General features: G+C 32.1%; 1 protein-coding gene across 1 annotated transcript in view; it reads right to left on the bottom strand.

Annotated features, from left to right (window-relative positions):
* The window catches only part of side-VII (sidestep VII transmembrane protein), a 278,712-nt gene that overhangs the window by 158,077 nt on the left and 98,339 nt on the right, over window positions 1-22,296 (bottom strand). Inside the window, exons 2-4 of the mRNA XM_077445052.1 lie at window positions 18,667-18,691; window positions 13,930-14,062; window positions 6,985-7,193 (exon numbers count right to left, since the gene is read on the bottom strand). Of these exons, the coding sequence (XP_077301178.1) occupies window positions 6,985-7,193; window positions 13,930-14,062; window positions 18,667-18,691 (367 nt within the window). The remainder of the gene's footprint in view (window positions 1-6,984; window positions 7,194-13,929; window positions 14,063-18,666; window positions 18,692-22,296) is intronic.

Genomic DNA, 22,296 nt, shown 5'->3' with positions numbered 1-22,296 from the left:
TTAATCTGAAAAAAAAAACGGGAACGGAAACGGAAAAAACGGGAATGAGTGTTATTGCAACGCTATAATTTTAAATGTTTTCGTGTCGCGAACATCGTGTTCGTTGCATTTTTCTGACAAATGGGAACAGGAACGGGAACGGGAATTACATGCTTTATTGTGGCATTGCAACGCATGCCGGGTTCAGTTAGTAGATATATAAAAAATAAAGAGTGAAAGAAGACTTGAAATCTGACATGGCGAAAAGTGAGAATAGTCTAAAAAAACGCTGGATAAACGTCAGGCACTTATTCGTAGGAGAATTTTCAAACACGTCTAATACGATATTTTTTCACAACCGTAATGGCGGAGGATACATTTACTTATATTGATGACCAAAATGAACAATATGGAAAAGTATGAAAACGATCGGATAAGACGCAAATTTTTTTCAGAAGTGAAACTATAAAGAGGTTTGTAAAAATGTATGTTTGTCTGTCTGTCTCGTATAGGCTCCCAAACTACTCAACCGATTACAATGAAACTTTCAGGATTTGTTGTATGCATGTTCGGAAATCTTACACTGAAAAAAGATCGTCCAAAAACGGGATCAGAAATGGGATAAACGACAATCAGTGATATTGCAACGCAATAATTTCAAATGTTTTCGCGTTGCGACATGCGTTGTTAGGGTAAAATAAACAAACAATTAAATACTTTCAAATGTGTTCGCTGCCGACGTTATTCCGACAAATGGGAACGGGAATTACATGCATTATTGTAGCATTGCACCGCATGCTGGGTTCAGCTAGTTAAAAATAAAAATAAAATGAGAATAAGTACGGTTGATGATATGCATATACAATGTAGTGTAATCGTACCAATGATTTATTTGGACGATTCACCACCAAGTATATTGTCCATAGAGTTTTCCAACTCCAAGGACAGAAATTAACACTCAGACAACATAACACTACACGGAGTATGTTTGCGGCTCGAAAGTCGGTCGCGGGTCTTTCGCCATTGCGCACTTTTGGTCGCCATAATTGTCGCTAAGACGCCGGTGGTTAGAGGGTTAAAGAGGCGGCAGAATTCGCAAAGACTCCCCATACCAACACCACCCCTTCCCGAAGAAGGGAAACCACTTCCCCATTGTGCAAAGTGTGCATGAAGCACGACCCTAAAGTATCACATAAAATATTGGCAAAACTTTGCGTCGCGGCTCAGTGGCGGTGGCTAAGCGGTCTGGGAATTTATGTATTATACGTTTAGTCTATCTTTCTCCCTTGACTTTGTTTCTCCGTCTCTGTTGGACTGGACCGGGCTTCTGTGGATTATATTTCAGGAGATCTGCAGGATTGCAGGATATATTGCGGTCTGAGGACCGAATCAACTGACCGAAAGAATGGCCACCCCATCTTCGCGTACCAAAGCGATTCTATCTCAATGTAAACTTCTCAATGTGTTTGTTATTTATATGTAATATACAAAGTTTCGATGCCCATTGTGCGTATAGGCGAACGAGCGAAGCATTGTGTTATTCGATTTTAGATACGATCGAAATGTTTATTCAATTTTTGAGTGCCTACTACAAAAGCTGCTCGAAATGTTTGGATTTGAATTATTTATGCGAGTTTATATCGATTGTATCTTGGGTAAGATTTTAATTGACTTTCATAAATATTCATATTAACCTAAAGTTGCCTTAGTATTATATAAATTTCATTTTCCGCATTATATTTCTGTTAGATGTTAAAGTTTAGCCATTAATAGCATTTATACAGATATGTTACACTGTTATAGAAGATAAATAGGATAGTTCGAGAAGAATATAAACACACATTTCAAGATTATCTTAAGAAAATAAATTATACATATGTATATCCTGTTGAATGAAACCAAATATTTAATACAAAGTAATAAAAATCGATATTTTAATGAGAGATGGAGATCTAAAGTACATTTTCATTGTCGATTGAACAGCTTTCATTAGATTTTAATGAAAGATATGTAATGTAATATGTAAATTGTATTTATGTATATTTCCGCCTGTTTTCAACATACAAGTATTTATATATACACATTTGATTATTACAGAAGTATTATATTTAATTTTAAAATGAGGATGTTTAATTCTAAAATTATTTACTGGTAGCCAAGCATTTTCTTTACATATATTTCTTTACATTTGCTCTAATACATATAAAGTGTTAATTTTTATATAATATAAGTATAATTGTAAATGGAGCTTTTATCTTTCTTGAAACATTCATAGTTAGTTAAAATTCAACCCATCTAACCCAAAATTCCCTTCATTTATATATATTTATGTATTTAAAGAATATTTCTTACATAATTGTCAATAAAGAGAATTAAATAAAAAAAATTGGTGATAATAATATATTAAAAATACATCCAATATATTTATGTAAATAACTGAACTACACTACAAATTTAAGCAAAAAAAGTGAAAGGAAAATATATGGAGGAGTCTAAATTTCTACGTATGAACTCATACTTTTCCAATTACATATACATATGTACGTACATACATGGTTTATCAAAAATCGAGGATTTAATCTAAAAAATGACTTTGTATGTTTTGATTGTAATAGTTATCATATTAAGAATAAATCTACACACGCAAAACATACGCTTGCAATAAATCAAGCGATTTTCCATCGAAAACAAATCCTCTCGTAAATATCGCATAGTGCGGATTCGAAAGCGAGTTCGTTAACTTTGTTCAGTCCAATCAAAATCTCCGGATCCACTCGACCGATCGGCAATAAAATAACTCGCAAAACTAGCTGAATCCTGCAAGAATTTCGACATTACATCTTTTCCCGTTCGCCATCTTTTATACATACCCACACACACACACACACACACACCGGGAGTGGGCTTACGATAAAGTCAAGCTGTCGAAAGAGATAAATTCTTCGACGAAAACATTCCTCTTTATTATACATTTTTTTTCGCTTCATTTTATTCGTACTATTATCAAATTTACGCATTTCGCAAAATTGAACGGGGAAAAAGTGAGTTTTAATTATTCGGCGTGAGGAGGCGAGAAAGCTTCACGGTCGCGCTGACATCGTCGAATTCAATGAAAGCTCCGAAAAATAGGGGAAAAGCTCCTGCAGAGCTTTCTCCATTTTGTTTGATCAAACTTTGGGAAAAGCATTCTTAGAGTGAGAGTCGGAAAAAATATCTTTTTTTGACCCAATGGCAAAAGAAAACTTGACTGGATGTTTGAGTGTAAAAAAACGAAGAAAATTCAAAAGTAATTTCACTTAACGTCCATTTATATTATTCCAAAACACTCTAAATATCTTTGCACAATAATAATAATAATAATAAAGACTACTATTCTATTATACATACATATATGTAAGTATAATAAAATGTTATGTTTGGAATTTTATTATATTATTTTAGGGTTACTAATTATAAGTCTTTTTGCTAATTTTTTGAACTATGTTATATTATAGTTGTTAGTTTTAGTTTAAAATTATTAATTGTGAAATATTTCAATAGCAATTTTCTATTTAATAATAAATATACAAATAGTTATTCAAATGTTTTTAAACAAAAAAAATTGCATTAACGTAAGCATAATAATTTGATTGATCAGAGCTATGTTTTTTTTTATTATTTTATTTTGCATAGAATATTACATAGATAGCAGGAAGGCTTGACAGGAAGACCCCAATGCGGATTATAAGAAGTGATAACAATTTGTGAACTAAGTCAAAGACAAATAGTGTTTTTGGAGCTGAAAATAGGTCTTCTGCCACTTTCAAATATTTTATTTTATTATACATAAATATATACCAGGAAGATACATAGATATACCCCAATGTGACAGCAGGTAGGATGATTTTTTTTGGCAATTTTGAGGAACCATTTCAACAATGATCAGATAAAATTGGCAAACTCTGATAAGCCAACAGTATGGCTTAATGGTAGCGTGTATGTTTAGCACCAAGTGATCAGTTGGTTTGATCCGCCATACTGCTTGTTAGATTTGGGTGTATTTGTCACTCCAAATCGATCGTTTCTTATCAGAATTTGCCAATTTTATCTGATCGTTGTTGAAATGGTTCCTCGAAATTGGCACAAAATCATCTTTCCTGTTGTCACAAATCTTCTGTATTTATTCTGTGTATAATTTTTAAAAATTATGTACAAAATCTAAATCCATAGATGACTAATTCTGTAATTAATTAATTAATTAATTGTTATTTCATGTTTATCAACTTCTGGAAATACAGTGATTTATGTAATAATAAAAAATGCTGCATTGTTTGTAATTAATTGTTCAGGAAGGCGCATTGGAGTCTTCCTGTCAAGCCTTCCTGGTATATATCTATGTATGTAAAAATAAATAAATAAGAAACGATCACAAATATCCAAGTCTAACCAGCAGTATTAAAGATTAGGTCGGGATCGAACCCAATAATCTCTTGGTTCTAAACATAAACGCAATATCTGAGCCATACTGCTGGTTATGTAAATGTTATGTAAATCTTTAAACTACATATATATAATCATTTTCAAAAATAATACTTGAAAAGACACGCGAATGAAAAACGGTAGCAAGCCACGGAAATGAAATATTAAATGAGAAATCTATGTAGAAATGTCAAATGCAAAATTCTTGTGCAATCGTGACCGTTAACTGAAAATGAGCGCTCGAATAGGCAAGATGCTGTGTCTTCTCCATTCAATTGTACGGAACATACATAAGTGTGGAAGCCTTAAACGAACAATATTCTCTTCATAGATAGAAGCCATGTAAACGTGAGTATATTGAAGATATAGAATACGGAATGAGACAGCCCTCCAAAGAATGGATAACTACATACATATGTACTAACATACAACCATAAAATGAAATAAAATACACGGGGAGAAAAATATCAACTTTAACAATTTGCACAATACAAGAAAAAACAAAACATACAATCGATTCAATAAAATTGAAAGATCCCCATTCTGAGCAACTTTTGGAGTATTGGACAGTGTCATATTAAAATCGATTACGTTCAGTTAGAAGAACTCAGAAATTAAACATATTCATTTTAACACTCATATCAACTTGTATTTCACAGACTGCAATACTATATAAGTATATATGTACATATATACTATATAATACTATCTGGGGAAACATTTCTTTAAACTGGTAGTTGATTTGGTGAGAAATACTCGCGTTCTCAGCATACATATGTATGTATGAATGAATCTCGCAGTTTGTTCTCTTCATTTGTTGAACGTACCAAAATGTGAATTTCATCACCTGAGCATACAGCGTTCCATACTTCTTTGAGTGCATTGGACTTTGTGTAGTATATTTGCGTACATCTAAGTTTCACATCCATACGCCATCATTGGAAAACGCATTGATCGAAGATCTTTTTCTTCAGACAGAGTGGCATTTTTGATTTAAAAACAGTATTCATTCGTCCAAATGCACTCCATCCTAATTTCATACATTTCTTTATCTTTTCATCTTTAATACCGGACATTTCAATTATTTAACCTAAATGTAAATCATTATTTACTATTTCTACTGGTTTATCATCTAATGAGATGCTATCAGGCATGCAATAACTATTGCACATTAGTTTGGTTTTATCTGCGGTAATTTTTAATCCTACTTTTCTACTTTCCCTGTCCAGCTGTGTTAGTCTGTTAAGTAGGTCAGCTGAATCACGAGCTATTAAAAATATATCGTCTGCGAACCGAAGGTGAAGGTGAGTAACGTTCGATAAAATAATGAGATGGGCACCTCACATTGAGGCAATGAAATGCAAGGCGATGCGAGGTATATCCTCAATATACCCAATATTTAATCGACATAGTTCTTTATCAACTAAAAATAAAATAAAATAACATAGCACGCTCATATTACCATTATAAACCTATGCTTCACCTGTATGGAAAAATGCCTCAAATACCAACCTTTCCAAGCTCCAAATAATACAAAATAATTTATAACACACTATACGAAGTTGAAAACCCTGCATGCCATAAATAATATTCCGTTAGTTACAGACATTACAAACAAACTAACCAGTAGATTCTATGACAGAATCACTAATAACCATACTAATACACTTGTGAAGAGTCTTGGTGATTACAACAAAATGTCTATACCCTTCAGGTATGAACACAGATTACCTAAACACAAACTGCTTTAGGTCATCGACTTTAAAGAGTCCTTAATTAATATTATGTATTAGATGTATTATGAGCATTTATAATAATTTTAAATAGGTTTTTGAGCTCTTTTCCTATTATGCTGTATATTAACATTAGAATAATATAATACTATGATTACTAACCAAATGAAATTAAATTGTAAACTAGAAAATGATCAGTAGATCAGTAGATATTAAAATATATATAAGATGTATTGTGAACATAATTTATAGTAATAATAAAAGGCATTTAAAAATCAAAATCAAAATTGCGTACACGAGTGCAAACTCGTTCGTACATAAACAATCGAAAGAAAAACGGAAAATCGGCAACGAGCAAGCAACATGACGCCGACACGAAAATGCCACTATTTTGATACGGGACGCTTTTGGTATTCAAATTTTGACTTATTTCAAGTGTCTTCGTCTCTACCGACGACGACAAGCCTCTGCCGCACAAACAACAAGGGTTTCCATCTCCAAGAGGACGAAGAAGAAGAGCATGTGGTGTGGGGGGGAGGGTTGGGTGAGACGTGGCACTACTCACTTTATACGAAACACAATAGCTGTCATGTTTATCTTATTACAAGCGAGTCGGCTGAATATGGATATCCTCAAGAATGCCAAGCTGCCGCCGGCTCGTATCAAACGGGAATTTTCAGCTGAACAACCCAAAGCGAACCTCAAAGTGAACGCCTCGAATAGCTCCACGAGTGGAAATAGCACGGGTGTTCGGGGGAGGGGTGGGGGTGGGGTGGAGTTGTCAAGATTACGTTTAATTTGTGCAAAATCTCACCTATGACTGTGAGGTTGACCTTGCTGTTTCTGGTCTGGGCCACTTTGAAGTCTACCCTGCATCTGTACAAGCCCTGGTCGGACTCTCTTGCCCTGTCAACTCCAAGTTGAGCTGGTCGACGTTCCGGCATGAAATATGCTCGGTTTGCGAAAACGTCCTCGTCTGACCATCGCTCTGCTATGGCAAAGTCCCTCTCCCTTGCGTCAACACTGAAAAAAAAAATCAAATTCAAATATCAACCATCGGTAATCAAAGAACAAACAACTACATATATATCATAAAATAAAACCTATAATGAAGTATTGTTATATATGTATACAAAGACGCTATTCTGTGTGTGTGTGTCCTAATGTAAGCCGAACATAATGAATCGATAAAAAGCTTAAACTTTGTATAATTTCATTCGGAATCAAACCCACGTACCCTCGCGCAAACAAAAATATCCTCTTATAGGTATACCTGAGTTCAGAGAGTTCGCGATGAAGCCAGCGTCGAATTTTCAAATGGCCTTTTTTTTAAACATTAATTGCAATGTTTTCCTATTTGTAATAATAGTTTTATTTAGCGCGGTTTTGAACCATTTTTTTTGGCTTCATATTAAACAATTAAATATATATTTTTAATTAAAATTTATTATATTTTTACGATATTTGAAAAATAAAATTAATTCGATATCGCAGAATCGAACCTACACCCCGCACGACTAGAGCACTGTACGCAGACCGATAGACTATAGTCCCGATAGAGAAAGTGCTCTTAATAAAAAATAATTTAATTGCGATCTACATATATATGTAATCTAATATATAATTTCGAGAGAGACTTTGTATATATGTACGAGTATTATGTAACCTTCGTTCGTAGACGACACGTTAAATTTTTTTTTTTGATTCATAGGCGTTGATTCGATTTTTTTCGGATTCTGGTATATATTATAATTTCAAAGTAACATTATATATGTTTGTTTGTTCGTGTCAGTCAATTTAATAAAAAAAACAAACGAGTATTCAAATAAATTTATATAAATTAGAACTATTCAAATAAATTTAATAAAATGTTTACTATTACATTAGTCATGTTTAATTGGTTTATATTACAAATACCGAGCGAAGCCGGGTAAAACCACTAGTTTATAATTGTGGGTATTAGGTTTAGTAAATTAAACATACATAATCTTACGTCACGCAATGTAAAAATACGTACTTTTATAAATACGTAAAAATACGATATCGACTTCGATTGTTGACTTCGGGTTTTATAATTTTATTATTATTTTTAATTGTATAATTCAATTGGCATAACCGATTCCCGATTTCTGTTTCAGTTCCAAATCCGATTAAGTTATACTAAATCATGTTAATATTCCAATGAAATAATGAAATAAAATAAAATTTCGCACCAAACAAAAATACAATTCAATCAGTTGCAAAAGTAGAATCGAAATTTTCACCCTTAAAAAAAGTTTATCATTCGATCTCTGAGATTGGGTCACACCAATAGGGATGTCCCAATACGAACACAAGTCAAAAGTACCTTCGTATCGGAATTCCAGCATCCTTCGAGAGATACATCGATTTCGGAATTGTTTGTTTTAATGAAGTTCTAGTTGCGACAGGAATTTCCCGACGTCTAGAATCATTAACTTTTACTACAGAAAACAAACAAATAATACATTCGACTGCAGCCAACGGGATCTTGTTTGTCGCTTAGGTTTGTAAATAAAACTAGGTCAAGACTTGAGACCTGAAACTTCGAAGGCTCAACCAGCGACCTGATTAATTTGAAAATTAAACGACTCACATAAGCCGCAATATTCACTCGGATTACATTCATATAATTATATGTATGTTATCAAAACGCCAAAACGATACGTTGCAAAAGAATTAAAAACACTTCTACAATATATCAATAGGGCCTAATCCTATTTACAAAACTTACATACTGCGAAAGTTTGTCGTTGTGTAAATAAATGAGGTATTATCTTTCGTAACGCCCAAAGCATTCATATCTATTAAAAGGCTCACGTGTTTATTAGATCAAATACTATTTTTTTCGTTTGGAATCATATACATATATAGTAGAGAAAATGCGAGATAAATAAAATATAATATAATGATACAATTATGATGTTTTGTATTTTTTATTATAACGATTAATTATGAAAAATGATTACGGCTTAAATTTTTACAAATGCAATAATATTTTAACGACAAAAATCTTTGAACTACTTTAATAATAAATTAAGGTGATTTAATATTTAAAATTTATATTAATGTCAATTCAAATATTTTGGACTTCTTTAAATAATAACAATCCGAATTAGTTGTTATAAATGTTTTTTATTTCATTTAAAAAGTATATGTTTTTAATTTTCATTTCAAATGTAAAAGCTTATTACCAACCAAGGATGTATAATTTATTGCAATGTGTATAATTTATTTCCAAATTATACAAATTGCAATAAACAGTGAATAATTGAAATAATCAACATTTGAAGTTACATAAAAGAAAAAATTCTGATAACGTCTACTACTTATGTACATTGTATTTAATTGTTACTAGCTTAGAAATGAAAATCAGGACATACAGCATTAATATGAAAATAAATGGTTGAGATAATTTTTATATATGTATGTATAAAAACCGTATCAGTTCTACGTTAGTACATAAAGAATACAAATATAAATTTTCAGCTTGATACGTTTAGGGGTGTGGACAGAATAGTGGTCACAACATTTTTGACCTTCCTAAGAGGAAAAAATCCCACTTCCGGTTTAATAAATTTAGTGATTTTTTTTCATTTTCATCACATTTCAACAAGAATTATACTTGGATTTTTTCGTGAAGAACACACATTTGTAAGGGGTCGAAAAAAATAGTGGAAGAAAAATCGAATAATAGTAAATTGCCACTTCCGGTTGACGGATACTTACCAAATTTTATACATAACTTGATATTAAACTAAAACTTTTAGATATGAAATTTCAGTTCAATTAACTAAAATACTTCTGAGAAGAATATAAAAAAAGCCTTGATTCTCTAGGGTAAAAGTAATACTTCCAGTTCAGGTAAAAATATTACGTTACAAAATTTATAATTTCTATTACATGTAAAAAATTCAGTCCCATTAGTAAGTGGTTTTGGAGATAATTAAATTCAAAAACTTAAAAAAAAAGGACCCTATAATAAGGGGAGGTACCATTTTCGGTCATCTTAAAAATTTGAAAAAAAATTACGTCGTGTCAATAAGAATTTCAGTAACCGATACTAAGTTTCAGTTCGATGGGACTAACGGTGTTCAAAAAATCACACACACACAAACACACACATTTTTCTATAGGTAGATCATGAAAACGTGATCAGTAATCGATTCTGAGTTCGAATCAATCAAAATCTTGAGTTCGAATTTTCGCATGATCACAAAACTTCATCTATTGTTACTATGTGCATAGATAAAGTAAAAATAAACTTTACAGTATAAATACATACATCCCCAATGAGAAACATTAATCAAAACTTTACATACTTACATATGTACATACATATATAAAAAAAGTAGATTTTACAAAAAGTTACCGTTTAATATGAAATATTCGCGTGTTGTATATTTTCCTTCTTGTTTACCCGCTTATGATTGAACGAGATTCTAAGAAGGGTTGCAAAAAAAGGGACAAGCCGCCCCAACCTGATAGAAATTGATACGAGAGGGGAAAAAATAAATAAGAGGACAAACAACGTTAGCCTCCGTAATAAAATATTATTTTTGTCCGTCGATGTATGCAGACAGTGTGGCGAAATAAAATCCCCGGCACGACTTTTATTTATGTGCGGCACTTTGCAGATTTTTCAATATACATGAGATATTTCTGGGTCACTTCCCGCCAAAGAAATTTATCGGAATCAATTGGCTCCCGAGGGTTGGGAAAAATCTTCCCACCGACGAAAGAGGGGTGCAGCACCGGTAGATATGTACACGGGGGTTTTTCCCATTCCGAGCCCCATCCTCCTTCATCTCGCCGACCTACAACCTAACCGACTGGAGGCTTTTATTGCCAGTACATATATAAATATATACATATGTGTATATACGAGTGTGTGCGAGAATACACACACGTGACGTTTTTCGCTGCGAGCGTGGAAAATCAGCTCGACGGCGATAAAGTGTCGATTCGTCCTCTGAGCTGTGCGCGGAAAATCCGCGAAAATCACTGTAGCGGATCAGCGATTCAACGCAGTTTTGGCGATGTCAAATCTGCGAAAAAACTACCACGTCGAAACTGCGAAAATTGGAAATTGGTAAATGGATAACGCTCCCGTAAAATGCATCGTTGTTTTTGAATGAAATTTTTTCCCTCCTATACAAAATCACTATCTGATAAATAAAGGAGAATGTGTTTAGCCATATGGCTTCGAATCTATTTTACTACGGATTTCGTTTCGAAAGTCAAATAAACAATAAAATTGTATTTAATATACATTAGAAAAATTAGAATTAGCAATATTTCGACAACTAAATTTGACAAAAATAAACTGAATAATAGATTATGTATTTCCATTTTGAATCGTGGAAAATCATTTTAGAATGTACAATATACTACATACTTATTCTGAAAACTCGAAATCTGCGAGAAAAGAGTAAAGGATGCCAATTTTTCGGAACCCTTTCAATGAAAATCATATAAATTGGCAAAATCTGATAGGAAACGATCGACGTGGAGTCACATATCCAAGCTGACCAGCAGCATTCAAGATTATACTCAGAATAAAGTCTTTTCAATCGAGGTCAGCTCACGGGATTGGACCCGATAGCCTATAGGTGATTAGTATCAACGAAACCACCAAGAAACGCTGCTGGCTTTATAATTTATATAAATACTGCAAAATTGTAAAAATTGTAAAATGATGTTTGTATAAAATCGCATTGTATAAATTCTTGTATTGATCGTACTGTGCAAATTCATGGAATGCTCCTTTGCAATGTTTGACCATAGATATCGTATATAATGTAAAAATATATAATTTCTTAATATAAATGTGATGCATGAGTGGAATCTTAATATACTCTCTAACATTTGGGCCTCACTGTGATTTTTGATGTACTATTTTTCTTTTGTGTTATAGTATTTTTCTGCCTTTTATTTCTTTTTAATCTATGAATTATTATTATTATTATTATTGTTTTTATTTTTCTATCTTATTTTCTTATGGAAGCCATTGTGGCGCATTTGGTTCTTCCTGAAATGCCACAATGGTACAAACTAATGTTTAAATAAATATTACACTTACTTTATATTCAATGTGAATCTAAGAATAGGATTTGAGGATTTTATTTATTGTTTTATTTGATTTTTTCACCTTATCTTCATTTTTACTAACTTCTTACTTTCACTCACGATTTCTAGTCAGAAGAAATTTGGGTTCTTATCCGATCGTTTTCAAACTTTGCCATTTTGCTCCGTTTGGTCATCAATATATGTGGAAATGACGATGGTGAAAAATAATCCTAATACATCGTAAATAATCGTATTCGCCTTTATATCGTTACATACGTACTTACGCGGCCCAAGCCTCTTAGTATTATATTTAATTACATTAGTCTAAGCCGGGAATCATTGAAATATTTTTGATTGATATCCTTATCATGAAAACTCCCACACATTTTATATATTTATAATTTATATTGTCGTACATTTGTTATTGAAATATTGTTTAAATTGCTTTTTTCTTTTATTTTATAATTATTTTTTTATATTTTAGTATTTAGTAATTTTTTATATACATTTATTTTTTATATATTGTCTTATTATGTATTATTATTCGTTTGTCTTTTTTGTACGGAGTAACAATATATGAAGTTTTGTGATCATGCGAAAATTCGAACTCGAGATTTTGACTGATTCGAACTCAGAATCGATTACTGATCACGTTTTCATGATCTACCTATAGAAAAATGTGTGTGTGTGTAGTTTTTTGTACACCGTTAGTCCCATCGAACTGAAACTTAGTATCGGTTACTGAAATTCTTATCGACACGACGTAATTTTTTTCAAATTTTTAAGATGACCGGAAATGGTACCTCCCCTTATTATAGGTATCGATTACTGATCACGTTTTCATGATCTAGAAAAAAATGTGTGTGTTTTTGTGTGTCCGTGTGTGTGACTGTGTATTTTGAAGATTTTTTGAACACTGTTAGTCCTATCGAAGTGAAACTTAATATTGGTCACTGAAATTCTTATCGACGAGACGTAAATTTTTTTCAAATTTTTAAGTTGGCTGGAAATGGTACCTCCCCTTATAACATTGGTGTCCTCTTTTTTTAAGTTTTTGAATTCAATTATCTCCCAAGCCGCTAACTGAATCAGACTGAATTTTTTTACATGTGATAGAAATAATAATTTTTATAACCTTATATTTTTTAAATATTTTTATCTGAACCGGAAGTAGTACTTTTACTCTAGTTTTATCATGTTTATCTGCTTTTGCTTTTTTATATTTTATTTAATGCATGTTATTGTGTTTTACTTTGTGTTCTTCTCTTTTTCAAATGTAGGCTATTGTGGCGCATAGTCTAATGCCACAATTGTCTAAAACTATAAATGAATAATAATAATTATGTATTTATACATGATTTTTGATCTGTATTAGTGCACTCGTCGCCTTGTAGCGGCCTAAATAGACGGGTGTACATTTTCGATTGAAAAAATAAATAAATATATTATAATTTAATCGATAAACTATTCAAATATATATTTTTAGCAAGAAGAATGGGGATGAAACGACAAATAATTTCAATTGGAGAAAGGTTTACTTACACACGCAATCAATATATTGCAAAGAATGTCTAATTCAAACGCAACAACGTACACATAACAACACATTGCATCGAGAAACACGACACTATTAAATATAATTATATGCAACGAAATTAAATCAATATATTACCTGTATATTGGAGTACCGAGATCCTCTCGATACCACAACACCAGAAGCACAGCATCTCCATAATCAGTCGTGGAGATGTCGCAAGGGAGATAAACAGGCTCACCAGCCACTGCCACAACTTGAGTCAACGGTACTGCAAAAAAACAAACAATACAATTATAAAACTGACAAGATTAACTCTCATCTGAAACATTCGCTGTACAGCTCGAAGACATTCTGAACCTATTTACCGTAAGTTTAGCCTTAAACACGACATTCGCACATATTACATACATACACGTGTGTGTATGCAGAGCGAATGTCGCAAAGCCACCGCGCCCCGTAGAGAGATATACGATCCGTTAAAGTTATTAAGATGTCCTTATTTGTACATTAACCGAATGTAAATAACAGGATCTCGGGGGTTAGTTCGCAGCTTGTACATTCGAGGAATTTTAATTCAACTATTCGTAGCGAGACGAGACGAGAGAAGGAAAGATCACATCAACAAACGCCCACCCCACTGAAATCCCACTTCAAAGGGTGAATAATTCGACAATGGGAAGGTAAGAAACCGTGAAATTAACGCTAGCAAAAGACTACAGGTAAATTGGAACACGGGTAGGTGAGTTCGAGTAATTGTTTGGACGTGAATATAAATTCACTTTCACGTGTACATACACGTGAATCTTTACTAATGTATCTTTACAGCATACATTATGCACATACATATGTACCTTTGTATATTTAGTTGTGTTTTCTTTTAAGGTTGGTACCAATATAATATGGTTTTTGATTTTTAAATGCTTTTTATTATTACTAAATTATGTTCACAATACATCTTATATAAATTTTAATAGCTACTGATCTACTGATGATTTCCGATTTTACAATTTGAATTTAATTTTGTTAGCAATCATAGTACTATATTATTCTAATGTTAATGTACAGCATAATAGGAAAGAGAGAAAAAAAACATATTTACAATTCTCATAATACATCTAATACATAATATTAATTAAAGACTCTCAAAAGTCGACGATCTAAAGCAGATTATGTTAAGGTAAATTGTGTTTATACCCGAAGGGTATAGACATTTTGTTGTAATCATTGAGACTCTTCACAAGTGTGTTAGTATGGTTATTAGTGATTTTGTCATAGAATCTACTGGTTAGTTTGTTAGTAATGTCTGTAAATAACGGAATATTATTTATGGTATGCAGTTTTTTCAAGTTAGTATATATGGAAGTTAATGATGAAAGTGTTTGTAATGTATCACAGAAAAAAAGAGGCTTATTTTCAATTTATATATAATACATAAATTGATGTGACTTTGAGAAGAAAATAATTAAGAAAATTGTTTATCAAGCATCAAATCAATTCTCTTGATTGAAAATAGCTTAAAAAAAAATCCATTGTAATAGTGTTAAATATCATCAAATTGAAATTAATATAATGTGTGTGCATGCTCTGATGGGGAAGGCAACTTTGCGATGAATATAGGTATTAATTACCCACTTCAAAATTTCACGGCCTAAATAGCTCTGAAGTTTTACGACCGAAACGTCGAGCCTCGAAGACCGGAGAATGGGGAGAGAGATGGAAGAAACAGAAGGGAGCGAGAGAGGCATTAGAAACTTTATCGAAAACTTTCAGGCTCGTAAATTTGGAAGAAAGTCGCTTTTCGCGGCGGCATTTGTACGCTTTCGTGTCTATGGAAATGAAAGAAAACCTTGGCGATTCGAAATTGATTGCAGCGCTAATTAATAAAACAAACAAAAAAGTTCCCTACTACAGATTGGCACAGTCGAAATGTTTCGAGCCCTTTCGAGGGATTCGCCGCGGTGGAAAGCTGCAATCATTTTCCAGAAAGAGTACTATTTATGGAAAGCGCGATTAATCCTTGCGCTTAATCCGGCATAATTTTCCGACATACCAGACTTCAGGGGGATCATTAAAAAAACGAGGCTTTCGAGTTTCAAATAATAACAAAAAAAGAGTTTTCTTTTTAAATTTAATTAAACCTTTAATCTCTTCCCGTCCTTACGTTGAGTGCTTTTCGAACGGGACTCCTTATTTAATAATACTTATCAAATGAAAAGATAAACAACCTTATTTCAAAGGCCGTTTTTTCAAAAAAAAAATGTACTTAAATACATACAAAATCGTTTATAGATATTCAGATAGATTTATAAATAACAATATATGTAGTTCGAACGAATTATTGCATACTTTAAACAAAAAAATAGAGAATATATGTAAGTTTCCATTATAATTCATAGAATTTATTTCACAAGCAATTCGTATAAAATTATGAAATAGGAAAGAGTGAGCATATTCTTCATTACTTTTAAAATTTTATTTTACATGTTTAGACCTGTCCACAAACTCCACTATTTCATTTACTTTTTTTGTAGAAATTGATATTCTTAAACGTATTGAGCTTATTTAAGCCGAATCAAATTTATGTGATATGAAACTTTAGGATTTATATTTTTATTCTAACAGACAAACAAAGTTTGCACGAATTTTCACTTTAAAAAAATAATCGATAATAATTAAGCGTATTTTTTAATTCAAATTATTTACTTATTTTCATTCTTTGATTTATATTCCAGTTTCTGAGGATTCTTTCATGTCTATTACCCGAAAACATCTACATGATTTAATAAGAGGAAGCACCGAAAGGTTTTTTATTCAAAAAATTCAAAGATTGAGAAGAAAAAAACTAGTAAACGTTACAAAGTGCCCTCCTACGAAACTTGAGGAATTTCGAAAAATTATCAACAATTTTTAGATTGTTTGCAATCGTCAATAGGTCGCATGTAGGGATCCCAAATATTCGAATATATTGGAATATATTCGAATATCGAATATCGAATAGTAGCTTTAAATTATTTATTTGTAGTTTTAAGAAGTTGAAGATATTATTAAAGTTTTAAGAGAACCATTATCCGGAACATCAAAAAAAAACTAAATGTGTTGTAGATTTAAAATAAAAAGATAAGTTCATATAAAAAGTATTCGAATATTCGGACTTGGGATCCATAGTCGCATGTAATAGTATAGAAAGCTATTCTCTGGTAAAAAATGTAAAAAAATATTTTTGCCCAGGTTTTCAGGCTAAATACCACTCTGTATGACGTCCGTATGATCATTGCTCCTAGGTATTTGTTGTGTTCGACCTGTTCAATCATTTGTCCGCACACACTCAGGTTTTTAATGGATCCGTCTTTTCTTTACATATTACCATTGATTTTGTCTCTTTGATATTAAATACACAGAGCCCATTTTTGACATGATTGATCAATTTCGATCAATAACGATTGCAGGTCTTCGGCACTCTCAGTCAATGGTAGAAATAAAAATATATTGAATGAAATTAGAATTGATGATAATTTAATTAAAAAAGTTGAAAATATAAAATGCACGCTTACTATATAATAAAAAAATGGCTAGAAAAGTCATGTAGATTAAGAAATATTTTAAGTAAGATTTTACTGTATGATTCAATTGTCTTGCCACTTGTGGTTTATTGTGCCACTGTGCTTAATTTGTTTAGTGGCCAAGATTTAGAAAAAATGCAAAAAATACAGAATAAAGCTATGAGAGGTATTTTGAATGTGAGTAGATTTAAGAGTATTGGAAGTATGTTAAATGAATTGGGATGGATGAGTATTAGAATTAGTTTAAATATTAGTATATTGTCTTTTGTTTATCATAAGTTATTGCCTTAAGTTAAGATTATAAGTTATTACTTTGATGATAATATAATAAGGAATAGAGATAAACATAATTTTTATACTAGAAATAAGGACAAACTAGTTGTAGAGTAAGAAAAAACCATGTGAAATGCATAAGAGGTATGTAAAAAATAAGACATCTGTGGGTGTTTTTCACAGGGGTGTGCTCATGTACATATAATGCCCTCCCTGAGTGCATCGGGTCTGCTAAGACCATGGATGCATTCTTGCGAGGTGCGAAGAGACACCTCTGTGAGGGACAGTACATATAAGTTAATTATAAATTTTAGAGTTAAGTTATTAAGATGTATTTTTAAATTAGCTTGATAGCTAAGATAACATATAAAAAATACAATATAAGAACCCTAAAACATTTGAGTATTTTTTATGCTCTCAATGGTATTCCAATTCATTACTTACTGGTAGCAATGTAAAAATCACTGTTAATGCATCATCGCTTCTACAATATATATGTGTTGTTACATTTTCGAAAGCGTTACTTCCACACGCGCACAAATCATCAATATAAACACTCAACCCTACAGATAAAGCTTGAGCTGGCAACATTGATTACACGCTCTGAATGTCTGATTTGGCACTTCCTACTTCGTTATTTATCACACACACACACACACTTAGAGAGATAGATATATATAGAGAGAGTTCATAACGAGGTTAGTCTCCGTTTTGAATCTAACCCATTAAGCGCGCTCCCGTCTTGCGGCAGGTGAAGAACAGCGAGTCATTAGCGTAACAGCCGTGCCCAACCTTTTGACGGCTGAATACCTCATTAAGGGACACCACCGGAGATAGTCGTGACCCGAATAGATAATTTGGCACCTGCTCCGTGACGGCGACGACAACCTTCCGTATCATTCCGACACTTCAGTACGTTCCACGTTGACGTCTCTTCACTGACACTTTTTATTTTATTTTTAAATTTAATTAAATAGACATATATGTACATACATACAATGAGGAAAAACGGTCACTCAACGGCTTTTTTAATTCAAACACGACTTAGCGTTAATAGAGATTTCCTTTTAAGGCTGTGATAAGCGTAAAAAATGCCTGCAATTCACAGGAGCTCTTCAGCAGTGAAAAGTTTTCTCATTTTTTTTTCTCGCTACAAATCAGTTTTTCTTATTTATTTTCATCTCGCACTTTTGTGCTAAGCTGTACTTGTAATACTTCCTTTGAAATGAACGGCTTTAATACCTCAAAGCTTCATTCGTGTGCAAAAACTGCATAAATATATGTACATACGTACATAACCAGTAGTTGTTCATGTGTGTAAAAGCGGTTCTAGGAAACTTACCCTCTGGAAACTTACCCCCCGGTCAAAAACCCCTCGTCAGTTATTAAATAATTATATAACTTATGAGTGAAGTAAATATATATATGAGAGATAATAAGAGCCCAAAATTCAAATCTTATAAGATATAGTGTGAAAAAGAAAAATAGCTAGGCGGTTTAACAATTAAAATCTGACAAAGCTAGAGGGTAGCAGAACGGAAAATAAATATGGCAACTTACCATATACTTAGAGGTCAATATGGTCAAAATTGTAGCATTTTTAACTAGCCTCTTTTTTTTAAACTTGTCTATTACATTATATTTCACCATTGTACTGGCGGATTTGATTTGACTAAACCACGTAAATTGTTGTATAAAAACCACGTACATATATTGTTGACCAAACCACGCAAAATTTCAAAGTTTCAAAACGATGGGAAGAATTTATGATATCAAATCCAAATGTTTTCTGAAGAACAAGCGAAGGCAAACATAGGAGATGCTTGTAAAAATTAGTTTCGGTTTAATTTACGTATAATACCGAAAGAAAATGTATAAATTGAAAGTATGTATATCAAAGTATAAATGTATAAATTGAAAGATTTATCAAAAAAACTTCTGCAAATGTTTTTCTGTAGCTAGATGAAAAATTCTGATATTTTTAATCTAAATAAAAATAAATAAATTTTTGGCTACATTCTGTGTAAAGTGTGTACTAACGTTTTTTTAAGTGGCATTTTTTAATATCTGTTGTTGCTTATAAAAGCGCAATATTAAATAGTTTATTTACCTATATTACGCTATGATGATTATTAAATTTATAAGAATAGAAAAAATATAACACAAAAGATTGTATAAGTAGAAAATATGTCTGTTCGAAAACATTCAATACTCTTTCTAATATAAAACCCAATACATACATATAAAGGTTCTTATTTAGTGTCATTTATTATAGAAACGTAATACAAAACTTTTAATGATAATTTTACGATAAAGCGTGTGCTATTTATGTATATTACATAACAATAGACACAATGCAAAGTCGAACGGAATTCGAAATGTAGAACGTCAAATATACACACATACATATGTAAATACAGAATATGTCTTGCGACAATTTTCCACGCGGAAAACAACGTAAGTTGCGAGAAGCAAAAGACGAAAAAGAAAATCCAAAACAAGCGAAGAATCGATACGTAGAAAAGTGACTTTAAGTTTTATTTATCGGTCCGTCTGTCTAGTTTTCGCAAGGTTGTTGTATTGGATTTGCTCTCGCGGAAAATGCAGCAATAATTCACTTTCAGTTCGTTTGAAATCTGAGCGAGCACAATGGAAATTCCCCCACCCCTATTAGTTTTTCGGGAACCGTTCGGAAAAACCGACCACTTCGGGAAAAAGCTAGCGTTCGATATATCATCTTGTCCGAGAAATGTGCAAGTTGCAACGTGAAATGTGCAAAGATATCGACGCACGTAAATGCAAATCGACATTTGTTACTGCATTTCCTTTTAAAATACCACAAAATCATTTTCTATTCTTACTGAGTGGGTTCAAACTGGGGCTTGAATAGCTTTTCAAACATTGAAAATGTATTCGCATCTCCGAGGTGAACGGGCGATAAAAGAGGGTTGTACAGTTAGTCGTTTACACTTCATTAAATTTATGTTGGGTACCTTGACCGATGCAGAATTTATGCTCGGGTCACAATGACCACATAATGCTCTTGGACATTAGCGGGGGTGGGTCGTTGTTGTGCTACCTACCCCATGAATTGTTCCCAAACGAAATTTTATATACGTATCATTACCATATATGTATGTTTAATAAGAACAATGTAAATATGTAGATATACCAACATATTTATAATGGAAAAATGGAAACTACACGTTTTTTGAATTCTTACATGTCTACCTCACAAACCATAATACGTAAAATAATAAAAAAATGGTACAAAATACTAAGAACACTTCATGTTTTGTAATGGTGATCTTCACCATGTTCTCCTCTTGCAAGAATCAACCAATTAATTGGAATTCTAATATGAATTTATCAGTTGAATGTCGTTGACAAAGAAAATCTTAAAAAATATGGTAAATTTTTCTACAATATTTACATACATATGTATTTATTTACAAATTAGCCACAGTGACATTACATAATACTATAACGCGTCACTTTGACTGGACATTTATTTATTATTCTATAATAATAATGTGACCAATGTGACCTGAAAGGTTGCCCCAAAGTGTCACACCAGTCTTACAAAAAAAGATAATGGCAAAGAAAAGAACAATAAAAATTACCAATCATTCATCTCATTAAAATAGACTCGTGGTGAATCTCATGAAACTGACCAGCTCATCAACATGACAATTTAACAGGTCCAAAATGCTCATCTATCACATTAAGGAACCGGAAAGCCTTTACAAGATACGAGTTATTTAAAGCAGACAATTTTTCAGGAATAATAAGCATAATACAAATACTATATATAATAAAATTAGCGGGACATTTACATATGTTTATAGATAATATATTTTTGAAATCATATTCAAATAGTGGTGACATAGTGGGTAAGATGGTTTATGCCAATTCGATGGAGGAACCGCTTTAAAATGAAATCAGATAAATTGGCAAACTACGCGATAGGAAACGATCGACTCGGAGTCACAAATATCAAAGTCTGACCAGCAGCATTAAATATATACTCAGAATAAATTATTTTCAATATTAGTCAGCTCACGGGTTTGAACCTGGTGACCTCTCGGTGCTAAGTATCAACGCAACCAACTTGCCATGCGATTGAATATATTCATAATTGTCTTTAAAAAGTGGAAAAACACGACAAAAACGAATAACAAATATTTTCGGAATATTATTAAACACAATATTTTTGATCAAAAAGAATCAAGTATCACTCTTAAAACGAATAAAATGATTTTAGTTTTGTATACGAAGTAAAAAACTAATAGATGGAAGTATTGTAAACGTGAGAAAACTGGCCTTTATATTTTGACTTATTTTTATCTATGTAGGAAGCAATGATCCCTGATTCCTTTTCATGGATTCAAAAATAAAATGTGTATCAGTGTAATTTGAAGGTAGTTATTAAAACTTTGATCGTCTAAAACTTCTGTTTTTTATAAATATGTTATTTATTTAATACATATGTTACTTATGTATAAATTGATATAATATGTATAAATCAAACTCCTTGGGTCTATTTGCTTTGCCACCTCTCCCAAGTATGTTAAATAAATAATGTGTTTAATTTGGTGTATGTTTCAGTCTAGTTTCTTCAAAAAAAAAACAACAAATTGTCGCAAAATTCTTAGCAAGGGTTATTTTT

The sequence above is a fragment of the Arctopsyche grandis genome, chromosome 13, assembly GCF_051622035.1.
Source record: "Arctopsyche grandis isolate Sample6627 chromosome 13, ASM5162203v2, whole genome shotgun sequence".
Taxonomy (NCBI): Eukaryota; Metazoa; Arthropoda; class Insecta; order Trichoptera; family Hydropsychidae; genus Arctopsyche; species Arctopsyche grandis.
The sequence above is the reverse complement of the archived record's forward strand: the minus strand, read 5'-3'. Positions and strand labels throughout refer to the sequence as shown.